Raw genomic sequence first — 19584 nt, forward strand, 5'->3', positions numbered from 1 at the left:
GGTAAAAGACTATGGCGAAGGCGCACTCCGCCACCACTTCTACTTGGGTCTCCCTGACTGCATCAAGGATGAAGTGTCCCATGTCAGCAAGCCTGCCACTCTTCATGCACTCTGCGAGTTGGCCCAGACAGTAGATGCATGCTACTGGGAGTGCAGGTCAGAAGTCTCCCACTCCACCAAGCCTCCTCCTGCCGAAAGAACTCTGCTCCACTGTAGGAAAAGACTGATTTGAGAGGAAGAGTGAGAGGAAGGGTAAAATCTGATGGGGAGTGAGTAGGCCAAAGGGGCTTCTATAGCCTAGGCAAGGATCCTGGTTGTCATCTGAAAGCTTCTGAGGCTGTCTGGGTGCAGGGAAACAACCTGCTTGAACTCATCTCTTGTCTCTGGTAACTCATCTATTTTATTTAAGGAAAACTAACTATGCCAGTCACTAGGTAGTGCTGACTAAGCAACAAAAAAAGCGAAACCCTAAGGCACCATTCACCCTGCAAATGCAAAGTCCAAGTTTTTGACTTCAGCTTCGGTTAAGAGGTTCACATGATGTGAACTGTCACATGCATCCACCTGAGGTATGAACCATTGTCACCCAGTTACTGCGATCATCGAATGTCTGGCTCATCTGCAGGATCAACCCACTTGTTGCACTCACACAGCCTTACAATCAATCCTCTAGGCCCATGGAACCCCCTGCCTCCCCCCAGGACTCGCAAGAAAGCTGCAGTATGGACAACAGAGGAGGAAGGCACATTATTGGATTTCTTGGCCTCTGATCTTTCACAGGCTGGCAATGGGAACTTTAAGAAGGCTACATGGAACGCCGCAGCAGTCCACATGGCTCATAATCATCCACCAAGTCTGGATAATGGTGATAAGACAGCTGAATCATGTGAGCAGAAGTTCAAGGTGGTAAGTCATTGTATCATTCTTTTTTTTTGCCTTGCTAACAATTATCCAGCTTAAAAAATCCTACTATGCCATCACCGATCTTAAATTGGTGGCCTCTGGCTTTGCTTATGACGATGAGCACAGTGTGATGATCTCGCTGGACAATGCTGATCTTTGGGATCGGTATGTAAAGGTAATGTAGTTCTTTTCTTGTCGGATCATCCACTAACATCTAGTCAGGCACACAAAGATGCGAAGCTGTTTCGCAATTCCAGGTTCCGCCACTTTGCCAGCGTCAAGCTCCTTCTCCCCTTGCATGGCCGAGGTCAGTTTATCTACCAGCCACACGCCACTACTGCGCCTTGTACAACCATGACCTCTGCCTTTGATACTCCTGCCTCTACCGCACCCCCCACCGCTTCAACCATTCCTACCCCCCCTCCTTCCCTCTCCCTCCTCAACATGATGCATGCTCTCAATGCTCACCATCACAAGGACACACAGTCTGTGGATCCAAACTCCATCCCCCCTTCCACACCATCAAGTTTTTTGTCACATGCGTCAGCCGGGTCATCATCATCATCAGCTGTCACCAGCATCAGTCACAGAAAAAGGAAAGCCGAGTCCATTGCAATGTCTGAAGGTGGATCAAAGCACTCTCAGCCCCCATCGGCCAAAGCATGTGCTGAAGAAGATCGCAGTTCATTCATTGCTGCCATCACCTCCACGCTCGATAATTTCATGCACACGATTGCTGCCCCATTGCCCCCACCACCCACTACCAATCCCCTCGTCGATGCTGCCATGGACTACATCAACAGCATGCCACAGCTCTCGACAGATGATCAGATCAACATCGGCAACTACTTCCTCAGTGCAACCCTGGATGAAGTGAATATTTTCCTCAAGCATCAGGAGCCAGCGAAGCAGATTTGGGTGCAGTGTCGGCTGATGAAGTACCAGGATGGGCAGAGATAGGTGTTTGTCTTGTTTTGTTTTTTTTACAATATACAAATGTAGCCCCCCCCCTGCATATCCTTTCAAGTCCCCCCCCCCCCTTTATACAAACATGTACATAATAAAATGTACATGACTATGACTAGCTTCCTATTGACAATGGAAGTTATTTTTCTACATGAGTGTGAAACAATTGCAAGAACATATATTTGTACACCATGAAATCTGAATGTTCAGGCTCAGAGAAAGCCCCTAATTGTAAGCTGGTGCTGATAGTCAATCCACATCTCTTCTGCAATGTTGTCATGCCTATTATCAGCCCTTCTCCTCTCTGCAGCATCTGCTGGTCCATCACCAAGGCTTCTAATACCATCATCCTCTCCTATGTCCATGGCAAGTTCAGGGTCAAAGAACTCTTCTGGATCATAGTGCCATATGAAATTGTGGAGGGCACAGAGAGCAGCAGGTACTTGAGTTTGGGTGTGGATGCTATATTCAGGGGGAATTTGAAGAATCCTCCACCTGCATTTTATAACACCAAATATCTGTTCAATGGCATTTCTAAGTCCAGCATGGCAAAGGTTGAATAACTCCTCTCGGTTTTGAGGTCTATAAAATAGAAGTTACAGGTACACTGAGCAGAATGGAATAGCAACTTACGTTAATCCAGCCTGGTGCTGTCACACACCAAAGGTGTTTGGTGAGGTGGACATGGATGTAGCTGATGAATGGAGGTGAAGACCATAGCCCTCATGTGAAGAAGGACAGCCAGCAATGTTGGCAGTCATCCCTCACACAAGAACAAGTTGTCAATGCCAAAGAAAAAGGAGGAGGCAGGTTAAGTGCCAATAAAATTCTTAAGCACCTGTGTACAGCATTCTGGTTTTCGACGTATCTCCACCAATTCTGCAGACACCGAAACCATTCCCACACTCGCTTGTAGTGCTCAGCCACGCGATCCTACCTTCCAAGATTGGAAAGGATTTGTGCACTCCACACATTTCTACAGCACTCCCTCCAAAAGACACTCATTTCACTAATTCTTCTGATATGGCTGCCTCCACATCAGTCATTTTGCTTGTCCCCTTTGCTAGGGACCATGGCTACATATATCTACCAGGAGTTCCTACCAGCTTCCATCCTGAAGTGTCCTGGTACATCCCACCCTCATCTGCCCCCTCTCAGCCCATCCAGCTTGGACAGCATGTTCTTTTTGTCAGTATGACCTCCAGGAGGACATTCTTTGGTTGCCTCAGGTCTGTCATTTGCTTGGAAAGGTCTTATGTGGTCATTTCAGTCTCTCCAGTCCAAGAAGCATATGGATCCTTCCTCCCTGCCCCCTGCAACATCTTCATACCAGTCTCGTCCATCATTCTTCCAAAATTGCGACAGCTACAGTATAATCTACTGTTCTCCACTCTCCCTGATCACATCCATGACAAGTATGATGCACATCTTGCCTCCTTGTTGCAAGATACAGCAGAAGACACTCCCCCTTCATCCTCTCTTCCAACAGAGCCTCATTCATGAAGTTTTTATTTGCTTCACTGAGAGGATGGTTTGGGGGGGAATGTTGCAATCCCCTATGCTCCTGTCACCCCACAGACCCCCAAAGCTTGACCCCTGTTGACATCTGACTCACCCTGTCCACTTTTGGATGTACTATATCGGCATCAGATCAGCGCTGCCTCTCTGTCATCCCACTTTGGCCTGGAAGTGATCTCTTCAAGATGTGACATGCACAGCCTCCCCCTAATGTGATTCCAGTGCACTTTCCCAGTTCCTGATGTTGCTTGACTCATACTGTGACATTCTGACTGTCTTTGACTCACCTATTGCCAATACTTACCAACCTTTTGACTTTGCTTACTGATTCTTTGCTTTTTTTGGCTTACTTATCCTTACCAATGCTTACCAATGCTTTCCAAGACAATTACCCATCACTTACATTCCTTACTCATCAGTTACCAATCACTTACCAAGTGTTTGCACCTTGTTTTCCATAGGCAATGCCCCTGTACTGTATATAAGTCACTGTACTTAGGTAGCAAAAAAAAAAAAAAAAGACATCAGAGAGCCCCTCTTGCTCGCAATTTATCATCTCTCAGTAAATCATTCATCAGCTTTGATAGTTGAGACTTTATTAAGGGTCTAGCTATCATCTACTTTGCTAATCATCATCTATCATCCATATACTTCACTCCAAGCCCTCCCTGAGCTCAGTACAGCTTAGGACATTGAATTAAGTCACCATCCATCCTTCTGTAGGCTGACAGCAGTCTACCCTATTGCTTTCTATCACATTCTTGCTCCCTCTTTGTCAGGAGCACCCCCAACCCTCAGCACTCATCTTTGAGTGTTGTAGCTCGCAAAAACCCTCCCAAAGAACAGGTTCTACCATCTAGGTACTGCATAGGCACACCACCACTCGCTTTCATTGTCTTTTGTGTTGGTTTTGGTTGGTTTTCACCACTGAACCTCACTTTGACTCACAGCGCCATTCTTTCAGATGGTAATGAACACCTCAATAGGGAACCAGAAGTGCATCACAGGTCCCAAACCCTGCATCTGCAAGAAGGTACTTCCCAGGTGGCATCTGCAAGTCATTCCTGTGTGCATCATGCCACATGGTTGCATCTGCAGTTGACCCATCAAAGCCAGTGAGGGCATATGTGAAGAAGAAGTCAAAATCACAGATGAAGAGACAGTTTTGAGATAGGTAGCCCTTCCAGTTCCTCATGTAAGGCTGGTCCTCAGCAGCAGTGAATGCTTGAATATGAGTGCCATCAACTGCACCAATACAATCCTGGAAAAATCGGAAGCATGGGTCACTAGTAATCATAGTTGATATGGGAGTGTTGTTGGTGGGGAATTGCACTTGGGATGCATAGAATTGTCCCCCAGAAAAGAAAGCCAACATTGCTTTGAAATATCTAAAAAATTGTGAGAAAAATATCAGACAGTCCAATGAACTCCCTACCTAGTGATGGTCCCTGGTGAGTGTTGGAACCTCTCAGCAACATGCTGGGATGACAACCCAGTAACACAGGTGTAGAGGAATATCCCAAGTTGTTCCTCCACAGAAATTCCATTGTGAGAAGGCACAAAACCATGATGGGTGAGCACCTGCATCAGGTGATTAAAAACCCCATGGCTGACACCAAGGCAAGTCTGTATCCTGTCTGGATGACCATTCAGGAGCTCTAGCATCCACCCCTCACCAGTCAGGATTGAGGTATGGTAGGGGATTGGTTCTGGGTCAGAATGAAAAAGGAGGTCATAGAGGCATAGCACCTGGATCATCACTGCTACTACAAGTGCAGCAAGACAGCGACAATGATGGTGCTGGAGCTGCTGTGCTTCAAGATCCATAGCAGAGTTGTTTGATCTGTTATCACAATGTTATCTATTGAACTACAAGTTGTGTTGTTGTCTTATATAATCATCACATGACTACATTACTGAAGCAGAAGCCTGAAACTTGGACTTTGCATTTGCATGAGCGTGCACAGCTTATATAATCATCACATGACTACATTGCCAAAGTTGAAGTCGAAGTTTTCAACTTCAACTTCGGAGGGTGAACGGCGCCTAAGAACAAGTAGCAGAGGGATAGCTAGAACAAAATAAAGTAAAATCATCAAAATCAAACAATTCCCCCAGTAGGGAAATTACATTCCCTACACCGCACCTCCGACTCAAAGCTGAAACCCTCCGCATCATCCTCTGCCCCTAAGTCTGACTCTAAAAAGGCTGAAGTGCCAAAGTCCAACATCAACCACCTCCTTGGAAAAGATGGCAAGCTCACAGCAGCTGAGTGGCTCTGCTGCCTTACTGGTGGGCTGTGCCTCTTCTGTGGTGAACCTGGTCACTCCGCCAAGGACTGCCCAAAGTCAACTTCCCATGCTGCCAAGGCCGCCACTCCGACTGCTCCACCTGTGGAGAGGTCAGAGCCAAAAAATTAACCTGCTCCTCCAGGGAGCCTGTATGTCCTGGAGGAAGTGTTGATCCCATCCATGCAGAAGTCCACCTCAACACATCTGCTCTTTCCAACCCCAATTCTCTTCTTCTGATTATTTCTCTTCCTGATTTCTCCATAGATACTTTCCCTGCTCTGGTCAACTCAGGCTCTTCACACTGTTTCATTGACCCCTCTTTAGTTAAAAATATAAAATCCCAACAAAAAATGTCTCTCTGCCTATTCCTCTCCAACTGCTTGATGGTACTAGTAATACCGCCATTTCCCAAGTAGTAGATTTCTCTGTCTGCTTTGCCTCTGGCAATGTCACATCTGTTTCCTGTTATGTAACTCCATTGGATTCTGCCTGTTCATTGGTCTTGGGACACAACTGGCTCACCTGCTACAATCCATCGATTGACTAGGTATTGAGCAGTATCTCATTCCAACCATCGATACAAAGAATGCCAATGCCCTTGGCACCTCCATCACCTTCTGTTGCAACTTCCGCTTCAGTACCGACACCCTCTGCTCTGTCTGCTCCTCTGACATCAGCTCTGCCACCTACTCTGATGGCTGGCTTGCCATGCACTGCTCCACATATCTCTCTCATCAGAGCTGCAGCCTTTGTCTGTGCATGTGCCCTTCCTGGCTCTGCACAGTTCCTCTTGCACCTCCACCCCAAAGATATGAAACTCCGAGCCTCTTCGATGCCCTCTGCACCTCCTGATCTCTCTACGGTGCCCTCCGACTACCATGAGTTCACTGATGTCTTTAGTAAAGCAAAGGCTACTGAACTCCCTCCACACTGCGGCTTCAATTTAAATATAGATCTCGAAGAAGGGGCTTCTCCACCTCTAGGCACTGTCTACTCCCTCTCTCCACCCAAGCTTGAGGTGCTCCACACCTTCATAGATGAGCACCTCAGCTATGGTTTCATTAAACAGTCAACCTCCACCCATGGTGCTCCTGTCCTCTTCATTAAGAAGAAGGATGGCTCACTCTGCCTCTGTGTGGATTACCAAGGACCCAATAAAATCACCTAGAAAGACCGCTACCTGCTCCCTCTCATCTCCGACTTGCTCGATTCTCCGAGCTGTGCTAAAATCTATAGTAAAATTGACCTCTGCCATGCCTACCACTTAGTCCAAATCAGTGCTGGTGACAAATGGAAAACTGCCTTTCGCACTCACCATGGTTCCTATGAATGGTTGGTTATGCCCTTTGGTCTTACTAATGCGCCAGTGGCCTTCCAGCAGTTTGTTAATAGCATCTTTGCTGACATGCTCGATGTCTGTGTTGTTGTTTACCTTGATGACATCCTCATCTACTCCCACAATGAGGAGTTGCACCACTGTGAGTCAAAGTGAGGTTCAGTGGTGAAAACCAACCAAAACCAACACAAAAGACAATGAAAGCGAGTGGTGGTGTGCCTATGCAGTACCTAGATGGTAGAACCTGTTCTTTGGGAGGGTTTTTGCGAGCTACAACACTCAAAGATGAGTGCTGAGGGTTGGGGGTGCTCCTGACAAAGAGGGAGCAAGAATGTGATAGAAAGCAATAGGGTAGACTGCTGTCAGCCTACAGAAGGATGGATGGTGACTTAATTCAATGTCCTAAGCTGTACTGAGCTCAGGGAGGGCTTGGAGCAAAGTATATGGATGATAGATGATGATAAGCGAAGTGGATGATAGCTAGACCCTTAATAAAGTCTCAACTATCAAAGCTGATGAATGATTTACTGAGAGATGATAAATTGCGAGCAAGAGGGGCTCTCTGATGTCTTCTTTTTCTGCTACCTAAGTACAGTGACTTATATACAGTACAGGGGCATTGCCTATGGAAAACAAGGTGCAAACACTTGGTAAGTGATTGGTAACTGATGAGTAAGGAATGTAAGTGATGGGTAATCATCTTGGAAAGCATTGGTAAGCATTGGTAAGGATAAGTAAGCCAAAAAAAGCAAAGAATCAGTAAGCAAAGTCAAAAGGTTGGTAAGTATTGGCAATAGGTGAGTCAAAGACAGTCAGAATGTCACAGTATGAGTCAAGCAACATCAGGAACTGGGAAAGTGCACTGGAATCACATTAGGGGGAGGCTGTACATGTCACATCTCGAAGAGATCACTTCTAGGCCAAAGTGGGATGACAGAGAGGCAGCGCTGATCTGATGCCGATATAGTACATCCAAAAGTGGACAGGGTGAGTCAGATGTCAACAGGGGTCAAGCTTTGGGGGTCTGTGGGGTGACAGGAGCATAGGGGATCACAACTTTCCCTCCCAAACCATCCTCTCAGTGAAGCAAATAAAAACTTCATGAATGAGGCTCTGTTGGAAGAGAGGATGAAGGGGGAGTGTCTTCTGCTGTATCTTGCAACAAGGAGGCAAGATGTGCATCATACTTGTCATGGATGTGATCAGGGAGAGTGGAGAACAGTAGATTATACTGTAGCTGTCGCAATTTTGGAAGAATGATGGACGAGACTGGTATGAAGATGTTGCAGGGGGCAGGGAGGAAGGATCCATATGCTTCTTGGACTGGAGAGACTGAAATGACCACATAAGACCTTTCCAAGCAAATGACAGACCTGAGGCAACCAAAGAATGTCCTCCTGGAGGTCATACTGACAAAAAGAACATGCTGTCCAAGCTGGATGGGCTGAGAGGGGGCAGATGAGGGTGGGATGTACCAGGACACTTCAGGATGGAAGCTGGTAGGAACTCCTGGTAGATATATGTAGCCATGGTCCCTAGCAAAGGGGACAAGCAAAATGACTGATGTGGAGGCAGCCATATCAGAAGAATTAGTGAAATGAGTGTCTTTTGGAGGGAGTGCTGTAGAAATGTGTGGAGTGCGCAAATCCTTTCCAATCTTGGAAGGTAGGATCGCGTGGCTGAGCACTACAAGTGAGTGTGGGAATGGTTTCGGTGTCTGCAGAATTGGTGGAGATATGTCAAAAATCAGGATGCCATACATGGGCGCTTAAGAATTTTATTGGCACTTAACCTGCCTCCTCCTTTTTCTTTGGCATTGACAACTTGTTCTTGTGTGAGGGATGACTGCCAACATTGCTGGCTGTCCTTCTTCACATGAGGGCTATGGTCTTCACCTCCATTCATCAGCTACATCCATGTCCACCTCACCAAACACCTTTGGTGTGTGACAATGGATAGTTACCTTTTTCAATAATTCACATTTCTGGGGTGGGCAGCTTAAAAAGGAGGCACTGGCACAGAATATCAAGCGCACCCTCAAGCAAAATTGTGAATCCCATTGGTATGCACTGATTTTACTAGCCATTAGTGTAAATGAACACCAGTGAGCATGCAGTTCTGTAGTCATATATACCCCAGGATTTATGTGAGACAATTAGCCAAGCACTCTCAATAATCTGTCTTCGGCCTGATGCACAGCATCAGATGGATGGGCTTTCACCAGTTCCCACTGATATTATCAATATCACACTTTGTGACGAAGAGTTCTGGCCTGGAATTGACCAGTTAATTCGAACAGTGAAGCCTGTTGTTGACATGATTGGTGACTGCGAGTCCCAAGATGCTTCACTAGCCTCCTGCATGATTGCACTCATCCATTGTGCAAGGACAATGTCTTGGCTCACTTTTGAGTCTGGAGACAATCTCTCATTTTGGACACATGCTCGCTCTGTCTTCAATCAATGATTCTTCACCATGGATACCAAAATCCATTCCCTCGCTCTGTTTCTGCACCCAATGTGTCGCAGATTGGCAATCTCACAAGTTACAAATGGCCATCCCTTTAATTCCTTTGTCCAGACCACTCTCGAGATCACCAAGCAGTGGAGATGGAGCAAGGACGTTGCAACAGCACTTACTCTCAATCTTAAAGAGTACCAGAGGTGTTCAGGTACCTTTGTGGGAGGCGAAGTTGATGCCCTTGAATGGTGGAAGGGCCTTCCAGTTACTGCAGAGCGTTGCCCTCTCAAGGTCCTGGCAATAGTCATCCATTCCATTGTTCCTCATGCAGCAGAGGTCGAGAGATACTTCTCCCACCTAGGTGGTGTCCAGTCGCCAAGATGCTGCAAGCTCTCTGTTGAGACATTTGAGTCACTTAGCAAAGCTCGTGCACACTATGTCATGACTATGACACCAGCATAAGCCCCTAACACCTACTCCACCCTTTTCCAACATGTTCCCATGCTTCTCTGCCCTCCTCCAACATGTTCCCATGCTCCTCTGACCCTCCTGACACATCTCCACACCTCTCTGAGGTCCCCTGTCCATGTTCTGACCAACTCCACTTGACTCTGCCCTAAGGTTGGTCACATGGGCTGTTGGACTTGCGGCCCTGCATTCTAGATAGGGTTCTGCTGTCACACACCAAAGGTGTTTGGTAAGGTGGACATGGATGTAGCTGATGAATGGAGGTGAAGACCATAGCCCTCATGTGAAGAAGGACAGCCAGCAATGTTGGCAGTCATCCCTCGCACAAGAACAAGTTGTCAATGCCAAAGAAAAAGGAGGAGGCAGGTTAAGCACCAATAAAATTCTTAAGCGCCCATGTATGGCATCCTGATTTTTGACATATCTCCACCAATTCTGCAGACACCGAAACCATTCCCACACTCGCTTGTAGTGCTCAGCCACGCGATCCTACCTTCCAAGATTGGAAAGGATTTGCGCACTCCACACATTTCTACAGCACTCCCTCCAAAAGACACTCATTTCACTAATTCTTCTGATATGGCTGCCTCCACATCAGTCATTTTGCTTGTCCCCTTTGCTAGGGACCATGGCTACATATATCTACCAGGAGTTCCTACCAGCTTCCATCCTGAAGTGTCCTGGTACATCCCACCCTCATCTGCCCCCTCTCAGCCCATCCAGCTTGGACAGCATGTTCTTTTTGTCAGTATGACCTCCAGGAGGACATTCTTTGGTTGCCTCAGGTCTGTCATTTGCTTGGAAAGGTCTTATGTGGTCATTTCAGTCTCTCCAGTCCAAGAAGCATATGGATCCTTCCTCCCTGCCCCCTGCAACATCTTCATACCAGTCTCGTCCATCATTCTTCCAAAATTGCGACAGCTACAGTATAATCTACTGTTCTCCACTCTCCCTGATCACATCCATGACAAGTATGATGCACATCTTGCCTCCTTGTTGCAAGATACAGCAGAAGACACTCCCCCTTCATCCTCTCTTCCAACAGAGCCTCATTCATGAAGTTTTTATTTGCTTCACTGAGAGGATGGTTTGGGAGGGAAAGTTGTGATCCCCTATGCTCCTGTCACCCCACAGACCCCCAAAGCTTGACCCCTGTTGACATCTGACTCACCCTGTCCACTTTTGGATGTACTATATCGGCATCAGATCAGCGCTGCCTCTCTGTCATCCCACTTTGGCCTAGAAGTGATCTCTTCGAGATGTGACATGTACAGCCTCCCCCTAATGTGATTCCAGTGCACTTTCCCAGTTCCTGATGTTGCTTGACTCATACTGTGACATTCTGACTGTCTTTGACTCACCTATTGCCAATACTTACCAACCTTTTGACTTTGCTTACTGATTCTTTGCTTTTTTTGGCTTACTTATCCTTACCAATGCTTACCAATGCTTTCCAAGATGATTACCCATCACTTACATTCCTTACTCATCAGTTACCAATCACTTACCAAGTGTTTGCACCTTGTTTTCCATAGGCAATGCCCCTGTACTGTATATAAGTCACTGTACTTAGGTAGCAGAAAAAGAAGACATCAGAGAGCCCCTCTTGCTCGCAATTTATCATCTCTCAGTAAATCATTCATCAGCTTTGATAGTTGAGACTTTATTAAGGGTCTAGCTATCATCCACTTCGCTTATCATCATCTATCATCCATATACTTTGCTCCAAGCCCTCCCTGAGCTCAGTACAGCTTAGGACATTGAATTAAGTCACCATCCATCCTTCTGTAGGCTGACAGCAGTCTACCCTATTGCTTTCTATCACATTCTTGCTCCCTCTTTGTCAGGAGCACCCCCAACCCTCAGCACTCATCTTTGAGTGTTGTAGCTCGCAAAAACCCTCCCAAAGAACAGGTTCTACCATCTAGGTACTGCATAGGCACACCACCACTCGCTTTCATTGTCTTTTGTGTTGGTTTTGGTTGGTTTTCACCACTGAACCTCACTTTGACTCACAGCATGAGCATAGAGGGTTCCCTTGTCAACCTCTCTGCCTTGAGCTGCACCCTCAACTCAACCCTCTCCTGGTAGTCTTCAAAGATGTCATTGATGTGGATCTGCCTCTGCTCCACTGGGCAACGGAGGTTGGTGATGGCGATGGCACCCAGGACTAAAAGGCTTTGGCACATCACAGATTCCCCAGTGTAGTTGTGCATGCACTCATTGCAAACCTTTGGCACAGAAATTCCATTGTTGTCGATGTATTTCCACCACAAGCAAATGCTGGCCTGTGGATCTCTGTCAACATGTGATGCACTGCAGTGGAAGGTTGCTCACCCATGTCTTGTCCCAGTCCTCCACCCACACATAGATGGTCTCCAGCCTCTCCTCTGGCTGTGGCACCCCCTCAATCAAGTCCCAAATGTGCCCTAGAGCTGCAGTGAGTGCTGTGGTTGCCTGGTCCCTCATGCTGAACATGGGACACGCATTGTTGATGGAGTAGGCTTGCATGGTAGTTGGCAAGAGTTTCAAGAGTCTGAGAAGCAAGGTGGTAGAGTAACAAGGGTGAATCTGATGATGAGATGTTTTCTGGGCAAGTTTTTAATTCCACAGGGCTGTTGCTGATGTGTTACCCAGGTGCAGAGTTTTTGTTCACACAAACCATGTGGCCAAACACGAGCCTTCTTCGTTACATCACCTTCCGAATATCTCCGCCACCCTTCTGTCATGACTCGATGACCTCTGACCAAGGACAATCAGCATTCGAAGACCCTGGGAGGTGTAGGGAGTAGTATACTCCCTGAGGCCGAAATAGGGATGCCAACACCAAAATTCCACCATTACCATCCACATCTGTCGTCTTTGGAATTATCCCATCTGCCTCGTGCATCTGCCTTGTGTGCCACCTTGCCCGTCAAACCTTCGGAACTTCCCTATCCATCAGTAATGCACATCAGTCACCGTCCCAAAATTCCATGTCAACATCAACCTGACATTCATCTATCTGGAATTCTGCAGTTGTGTTGCCTTGACCCTCGCCTCGCCACGTAGCCAGGAAGCCATGTAGATCATCAGTAAAAACTCCGGTTACCCATCTTGTTCCTTTCCTGCAAACCTTTCTCCGCAATGTGAGAACCCCTTTCTACCTATGGCCTCTACCCTTCACATTCCACTCTATGGTACAGCATACACTCGTCCTGTCAGAAGATACCCGTCTTTCCTGTTGTCTTTCTCAGTTACTACCTTACAGTTTGTTTTCACATGTTGCTGTATGGCTTTGATGTCTGACACGTTGCCCCCTTTATTTTTCGGAGTTTTGCTTCTCCCGCCCCACATTTCTCTGATCAGTACCTTACTATCCATGTACTATATAATTCCACCTCAGCGATGAAATGAGAATCATCTCTTTTAGGACCCACATCCTGTGTCTTGTGCGAGTCTAAAGAGTTCAAAGAGTCTTCACATCCTCTGTGTCCACTGTGTATCCGTGTCTTTGCATCTACTGTGTCTACCGTGTCTTTGTGTCCTTGTTCTGCTAGTACTCATTTTCCTCTCCCATGCACTTAATTCGTCTCGGAGTTACTTCCTCAGTGCAATATCGTCATCTGGAATTTCAAAAGCAAGTCTGTCCCTACCTTCGACTCTGCGGAATTAAATTCCATGACCCACATTCAACTCTTCGACCGACTCTACCATCACATTCTACGTCTCCTTCCTACTCAGCACCCCTTGGGTCAAGCCTAGGGATTTTCCCCTACAGCTTTCCCCTATTCACACGCTACCTGGAGGTAGTGTCCCACACCAGGTCCTTTCCTGATCCATGGGCAATCCCAGATCTGGAGCTCACGACTGCCCTTTGCATTATCACAACCTCCCTTGTCTCAGATTTTGATTCTCATGCAGTACACCCAGGGATGCCAACCTTCATGCTGGTAAGATTATTCTGTTTACACTTAAACTAGATGCTTGACTCATTTTTTGGGCAGGCAACTCAGCAACTTGGTCTGTGGCACAGCAACTTTGGCTCTACTGCCATCGCACTCATCACTCATTTTCTTGCATCAGATCCAGATGATGATGCACAGTCTGCCACCACTGTCAGGTGAACTTGCAATGAACTCATAGATGGACCACTTTCCTTCCTATATCAAGACCTCAATGCAACAAACCCAGCACATGCTTATCAATCACACTTCATTCTGCAACTCTTTGTGCATGCCCATCTTTGGCCTTGAATCAGATGCCCTGACATTCCAGGACTGGGCACCAACACAATGAAGAAACATGCTGTCAGAGGGGTGCTGCTGCAGTACATAACTCTTTGTTGGTCATCGATCTGTAGTTTTAACTGTTACTTTAGCTTGAGCATGCCATTTGGCTATTCTAAAGGGGGGAGGTGCAAGTTGACAATCAAATGAGTACCCATGGTATGAGGGTGATGGCAAAAACTCCACTCAAGCTCAACAAAGTGTCTGGGAAGGAGTCATCAAGTGCACTGGCATTCTCTGAGCAGAATTGGGGCACCAGCACTCGCAACTATCACACATCCATTCCTAAATGCAATAATGCTGCAATGAGTGAGATTGTTGCTATGGCTCACACCCTCATTATCCCCTCCACAGAGATGTTGGACAATGGCAGTTCTCCAGGTGACCTGATGGATGAGCTTTATTTTGCTGTTAATACTGATTTACATCAAAGCATCTGTGAGATTTTTTGTATGCTATGAGTATCTTGCTGACCAGTTGACAGCATGGACTTGGCTGGATGTCCCCTCATCACAATCCCCTACATCACACAGCACAGAATATTTCATAAATATATTGCATACTCTCCCATCCCTCCCCCAATCACTCAGACACCTGTTAGCATAAACATTTAATCATTCTTTCTGCTGTCCAATCCCTGCTTGCACTTGAATCAAGACACAAGCGCTTACTATGCTCATTTTAATTTTTTTTCCCTACTATGCTTTGTGGTAAATGAATGAGATCTCGTGATGCATTATTTGTGAACTATGTGAGCCTGCTATCAAAAAAGTCACCCTCATGAAAAGTCTGGAAAGTCACAAATAGTACAAATAGTCAAAAATAGACCAGATAGTCAGACAGAAATGGTATGAATAGTCAGAAAAATAGTATGGATAGTCAAAATAGAAATCAAATCTACTAGAAATAGTCCTGGCAACTATCTGGACTTTTTTGACTATCCATGCACATGAAAGGCACGATAGACATCAATTAATTTCCTGATGTAAAAGAAAGAATCTGAAGGAAGGGAAGCAACTGGAGCACAGCAGCCACAGGTATAGCATTGTGCAAGAGGGAGCAAGGGTGTGGGAAGGTAGTGAGGTAGGCAGGAATGTAGCATGTGAACAATGGCAGATGCAAGAGGTCTGGGAACATAAGGATAGTTGCAGAATGGTCAATGATAGGGCTTATGCATCCAAGGAATGTGGATTCCTTACAATGGGCAGGCCTGTCCATATGTTGCAACCTTCTTCATGATACAATAGGCAGGCCCATCCTGATATTGTGACTGGGGTGCACCCTACCATGGACAGGTCTGTCCATGTCTTACAGTAGCTCAGCATACTTACTTGGTCACAGGCCCATCTATATGTTGCAGCATCCTTACCCTCCACAGGCCCTCCCATATGTTGTGGCATTGCACTTATGGGCCTGTACACATGTTGCTCTCACTATAGGCCCTCAGGCCTGTCCATGTGTCATGGCTAATCTATTTAGACAGGCCTGTCTTGGGGTCTATATAAGTGTTGGCATTTTGGCATGCAGGCTACCTATATGTTGTGACTATATGGGCTACATGGGGTTGATGTCCTTGGCCAATGGTCAGATGCAGATGATGAGGGTGATGTTGATTTCACTTCTCCATTTGAGAAGGACACTCCCTCTTCACTCTTCAACTTTCAGGACAAAAGCTGGGTGGAGATGACAGAGAGAATTGGTCTTAGGTCCCTGGATGAAGAATTGGAGCTGTATGAATTAATTGAACTTGATGCAGAGGGTGAAGATGATGAGCAAGAATTTGATAGCATGATGAGCAGTACTGTGTAAACATAACTCTGTCTACTTTGTTTGATAAAAGATGTTGCAGAACTCATCTGATGATCCATTGAATGGGTACTAATCAGCTATCTCACATCTATGCAAGCCACAGAAGTCCCATAGATAACTTTGGATAGTACAAAAATTGATAGGAAACTTTGATTCTTCACCTTGAATCTACTGCTGGACAGCACAGGATATGGGTGAATCCAGACCTACAATTTTTATCTTCACTATTCACAACTTTTCCATCATTCTTTCTTCTCAAAATTTTCATGGTACCAGTCCTAAGTGTAATCTTGTTACCACAAAAAATTAGACCAAAAATCATTGAGTTGTTGTTGTGCTATTCATGAGTTTTACAAGCACCAGGTGAAGCATAGTACAATATTTGTTTTGTTTACTGCCATGTCATGTGACCCTCACCCAATCAGAATGTGTTACTTTCCACCACCACCATGGTTGTGGTCTGTGGCTTTGCCATGCCTGGCTTTCTGGCGAGCCACTGGCATGCTGCTGGCACTTCGAACACTGCCACTCACATATGTCCTTATCTCCCAATTCGGGTTGAAGTCAGGCACTTTCCAGTTCTGCGACTAATATGTCAGCACTCAACTTATTCGTATTTGCGCGAGGCAAGGGGGCAACCATCGTAAGCGCGAGCGCGGCGGCTCCTTTCCGAGTTGTTCGCAACTGAAAAAGTCGCGGGAACATTGCCCCAGCCACTCGGAAGTTTACTTCCACTGCGTACTCAACTATACTCCAACTTCGTGCGCAATTGTTGCTGTGGCATGCAGGGGAGCCCAGAGGGCCTTCGGGATGTACTACTAGTGGGAGAGCCCAGCATGATTAACTCTCGAATCCAGGGTCTAAATTGTCTTTGTAGTACGGTCATAAGATCGCATCCCGAGGTGTGCATGCTTCATGCAAGGGGTCCTTGGCGGCCTTGCAGCCCACATTACACGGGAACCCGATTCAAAGCAACTTGGACTCGAGAAATAAGATTTCCGCTGACTCAGTGGTCCCAAAGGTATGAATCAAATTCCAACCCAGAGGCAATGTTGAAGGAGGGTGAAATTCACACTTGAACATATCGGGAAGGGGATGACAGGGCTTGACAGAGTCGATCCATGGGAGTATATCTGTAGAAACACGAACTACAATTTTTTACTACCTTCAAACACACAGGAATGTATACAGGAGTGAGACGTGTCTTGCATCTTTGCACTTGAATGCTAGTTCATGGCAGTTCATGGCACATGCTAGGTGAGAGGGAGAAGTAAGACTTTAGTGTGTGCGAAGCAACTATCAGCTTTATTGTGTACCCACATAACCGATCAGATTTGAGTACACATCTGCTTCACCTCCTCTACAACTTTTTTCAAGCGTTCCACTCCATCAGCTTGCAGGACGTCACAATTCCAGCGATTGACTGGAGCGACATCTGACACAAGAGTTGGGTGAGCCGGAATACCCGCCGGTGTCACCTCTTGCGAGCGAGTATGGTACGTGTAGAAGCACAAGCAAGTGCCAAATGCACTGATGCCGTGTAGAACAGGGATGGTCAATTGTCGTCCTAAGCTCTGAAGACGCTGCCTCATCTGATTATCCGCCTCTTCACGTTTAGAGGCAGGGGGAGGTTGGCAGGGGATTTGATTTCTATTATGAGCACTGGGTGCTGTCGGAGCTCTACAACAAACACTGCAGTGATGTCGATTTTCTCTTGAGTGCCGCGGGCTTTGTACTGAGGCATGACCTCGTACGGGCCATCCAGAGAGAACAGATTATAGAGGAGACGAGTATATGGACCATAGAATACAGATTCGTCTGTACCAGGAGGATCACTGGCAACTGCTGATTTGAATGACCGGGTGATAAAGTCAGGCCACTCGGCCATTCTGATGGTGGGGGTTAATATGCAAACTGTGTCTATCTTCTATCTTATTCCCTGGGCACTATCCTAGTCCAGGTCTGGAAAACAGTTTGTCGAAAGTGATCTACTACAGTTGCAGGCAGAAACACAATGATTTGTATACATCTTGCTCAAATTTTTTCCCAAATTTTTCGGGGGTGACCAATTTTTTGACCATAGAAAGCAACATGATGACTTAGCTATGACGCTGCATCTGTAACATTAAACAAACAAAAATAAAACAGTTGATTGCGCGACTTTTGCAGCACTGCTCCTGCGCAACTTTTTATACTACCCCTGCATAATTTTTAACACAGCCACCTTGTACCACTTTGCACTAGCTAGGAAGGCAGATAAAATAGATAAACGTAGGCAGGACGTGAACACAGTTCGTCGGCACCCTCCCCAGTCATCCCGCCCAATCCACAAGGCCATGATGCCCCACAGGGCCCGCTCAAACGCTCAACCCCCTCCCCCGCCCCTCCCGCCTGGTGGCAGGATTGCTCCTTCAGGAAATTCCCACAGCATCGCCACCTGCAAATTCATGTGACCGCACTCCACACCACAAGTCATCACTGGCCTAGCGAATTTGGGCCCGTTTCTTGGCAAAATACCCATTATTACATGGGTTATGTACAGTAGCATCGAAACGAGTCCCGAGGAATGGGCGAGGAGTGCGTGTAGCCCTGACTCACTCGCTCCCCCGTGCATGTGCCCTGCTTAGTCAGTAGCTGTGGGAACAGCCACCTGCAAATTTTCTGCGCATTACTGCAAAAGTCGCGCAATCAGCTGTTTTATTTTTGTTTGTTTAATGTTACAGATGCAGTGTCATACTTAGCTAGTCTATTAGCTAAGTCAGTTCAATTTATTCCGGAAATTTTGCTGGTGGCTGTGCACACAGCCACTGCAAATGTATGGGCCGCTGACCAAGTGGAGGGCACGTCGCGTGCGAGAAAGTAGGGTCGGCGACTTGCAGGCTGCGCACAACCCTTGCCTGTTCATCGGTACTCAATTCAATGCTACTGAAAGCCACTCTATGCAGGCCATGTAATTATTCATGAAATAAATGGATATTCTGCGAAGAGACCCGCCCAAATGTGCTGGATGAGTGGTGTTCGGGCGCGGGAAGCGGTCACGTGATCGCGACCAAGCGCCACGCAAAAAAATCGGCACGGGCCGCCCTCCCACCTGGGAAAATTTGGCTGCAAATTTCCCGGTGCCAAGTGACTTAACACACTTTACAAGTGGATTTTGCACTTTACAACCTGTTCCCGACGCAAATTTCCCACTTTTCATTAGCCAAAAACATAGATAAACATATGTAGGACATGAACGGGGTGCCTCGGCACTCTCCCGAGCCATTCCGCCTGAGCCATGACAGTGTGATGCCCAGCAGGGCCCACCCAAATGCTCGACCCCCTTCCCTGCCACCCGCCTGACGGCAGCATTTGCTTTTAAGGAAGTTCCCACGGCATCGCCACCTGCGAATTTTTCGAACTGTGGTGCTCAAGGTGGCTTTGGAATTGCATTCTGCATTCTGGCAGGCCTCTGCTATGAGTTTTGACTCTGAATGCCAGGATCCATGGCACTGTGCTTGACTAGCAACATCAGTATCTTTACAAAAGTTTATAGTAGTTTTCAAAACAATGTGGAAAAGTGATT

General features: G+C 46.7%; 3 protein-coding genes across 3 annotated transcripts; 1 reads left to right on the forward strand and 2 right to left on the reverse strand.

Moving 5' to 3' along the window:
• Positions 1-11954: 11954 nt before the first annotated feature.
• F5J12DRAFT_895326 (uncharacterized protein) lies at positions 11955-12453 on the reverse strand (the record flags this gene model as incomplete). The annotated part of the gene is made up of 2 exons (XM_051747819.1): positions 11955-12230; positions 12280-12453. The coding sequence occupies 2 exons, from the start codon at positions 12451-12453 to the stop codon at positions 11955-11957; spliced, it is 450 nt and encodes a 149-aa protein (XP_051597401.1).
• A 1930-nt stretch (positions 12454-14383) lies between these two features.
• F5J12DRAFT_681688 (uncharacterized protein) lies at positions 14384-14554 on the forward strand (the record flags this gene model as incomplete). Its single annotated transcript, XM_051740256.1, has 1 exon — positions 14384-14554. A coding segment is annotated over one exon (171 nt), but the record flags the coding sequence as incomplete, so codon positions are not given.
• A 2528-nt stretch (positions 14555-17082) lies between these two features.
• Positions 17083-17907, reverse strand: F5J12DRAFT_848365 (uncharacterized protein; the record flags this gene model as incomplete). The annotated part of the gene is made up of 4 exons (XM_051746436.1): positions 17083-17272; positions 17392-17454; positions 17498-17623; positions 17683-17907. 3 exons carry the CDS (start codon positions 17905-17907, stop codon positions 17392-17394), a joined length of 414 nt encoding a protein of 137 aa, XP_051597403.1. The 3' UTR covers positions 17083-17272.
• Between the last annotated feature and the right edge of the window lie 1677 nt (positions 17908-19584).

The sequence above is a fragment of the Pisolithus orientalis genome (genome assembly GCF_024613125.1).
Source record: "Pisolithus orientalis strain OTSU chromosome Unknown F5J12scaffold_29, whole genome shotgun sequence".
Lineage (NCBI taxonomy): Eukaryota > Fungi > Basidiomycota > Agaricomycetes > Boletales > Pisolithaceae > Pisolithus > Pisolithus orientalis.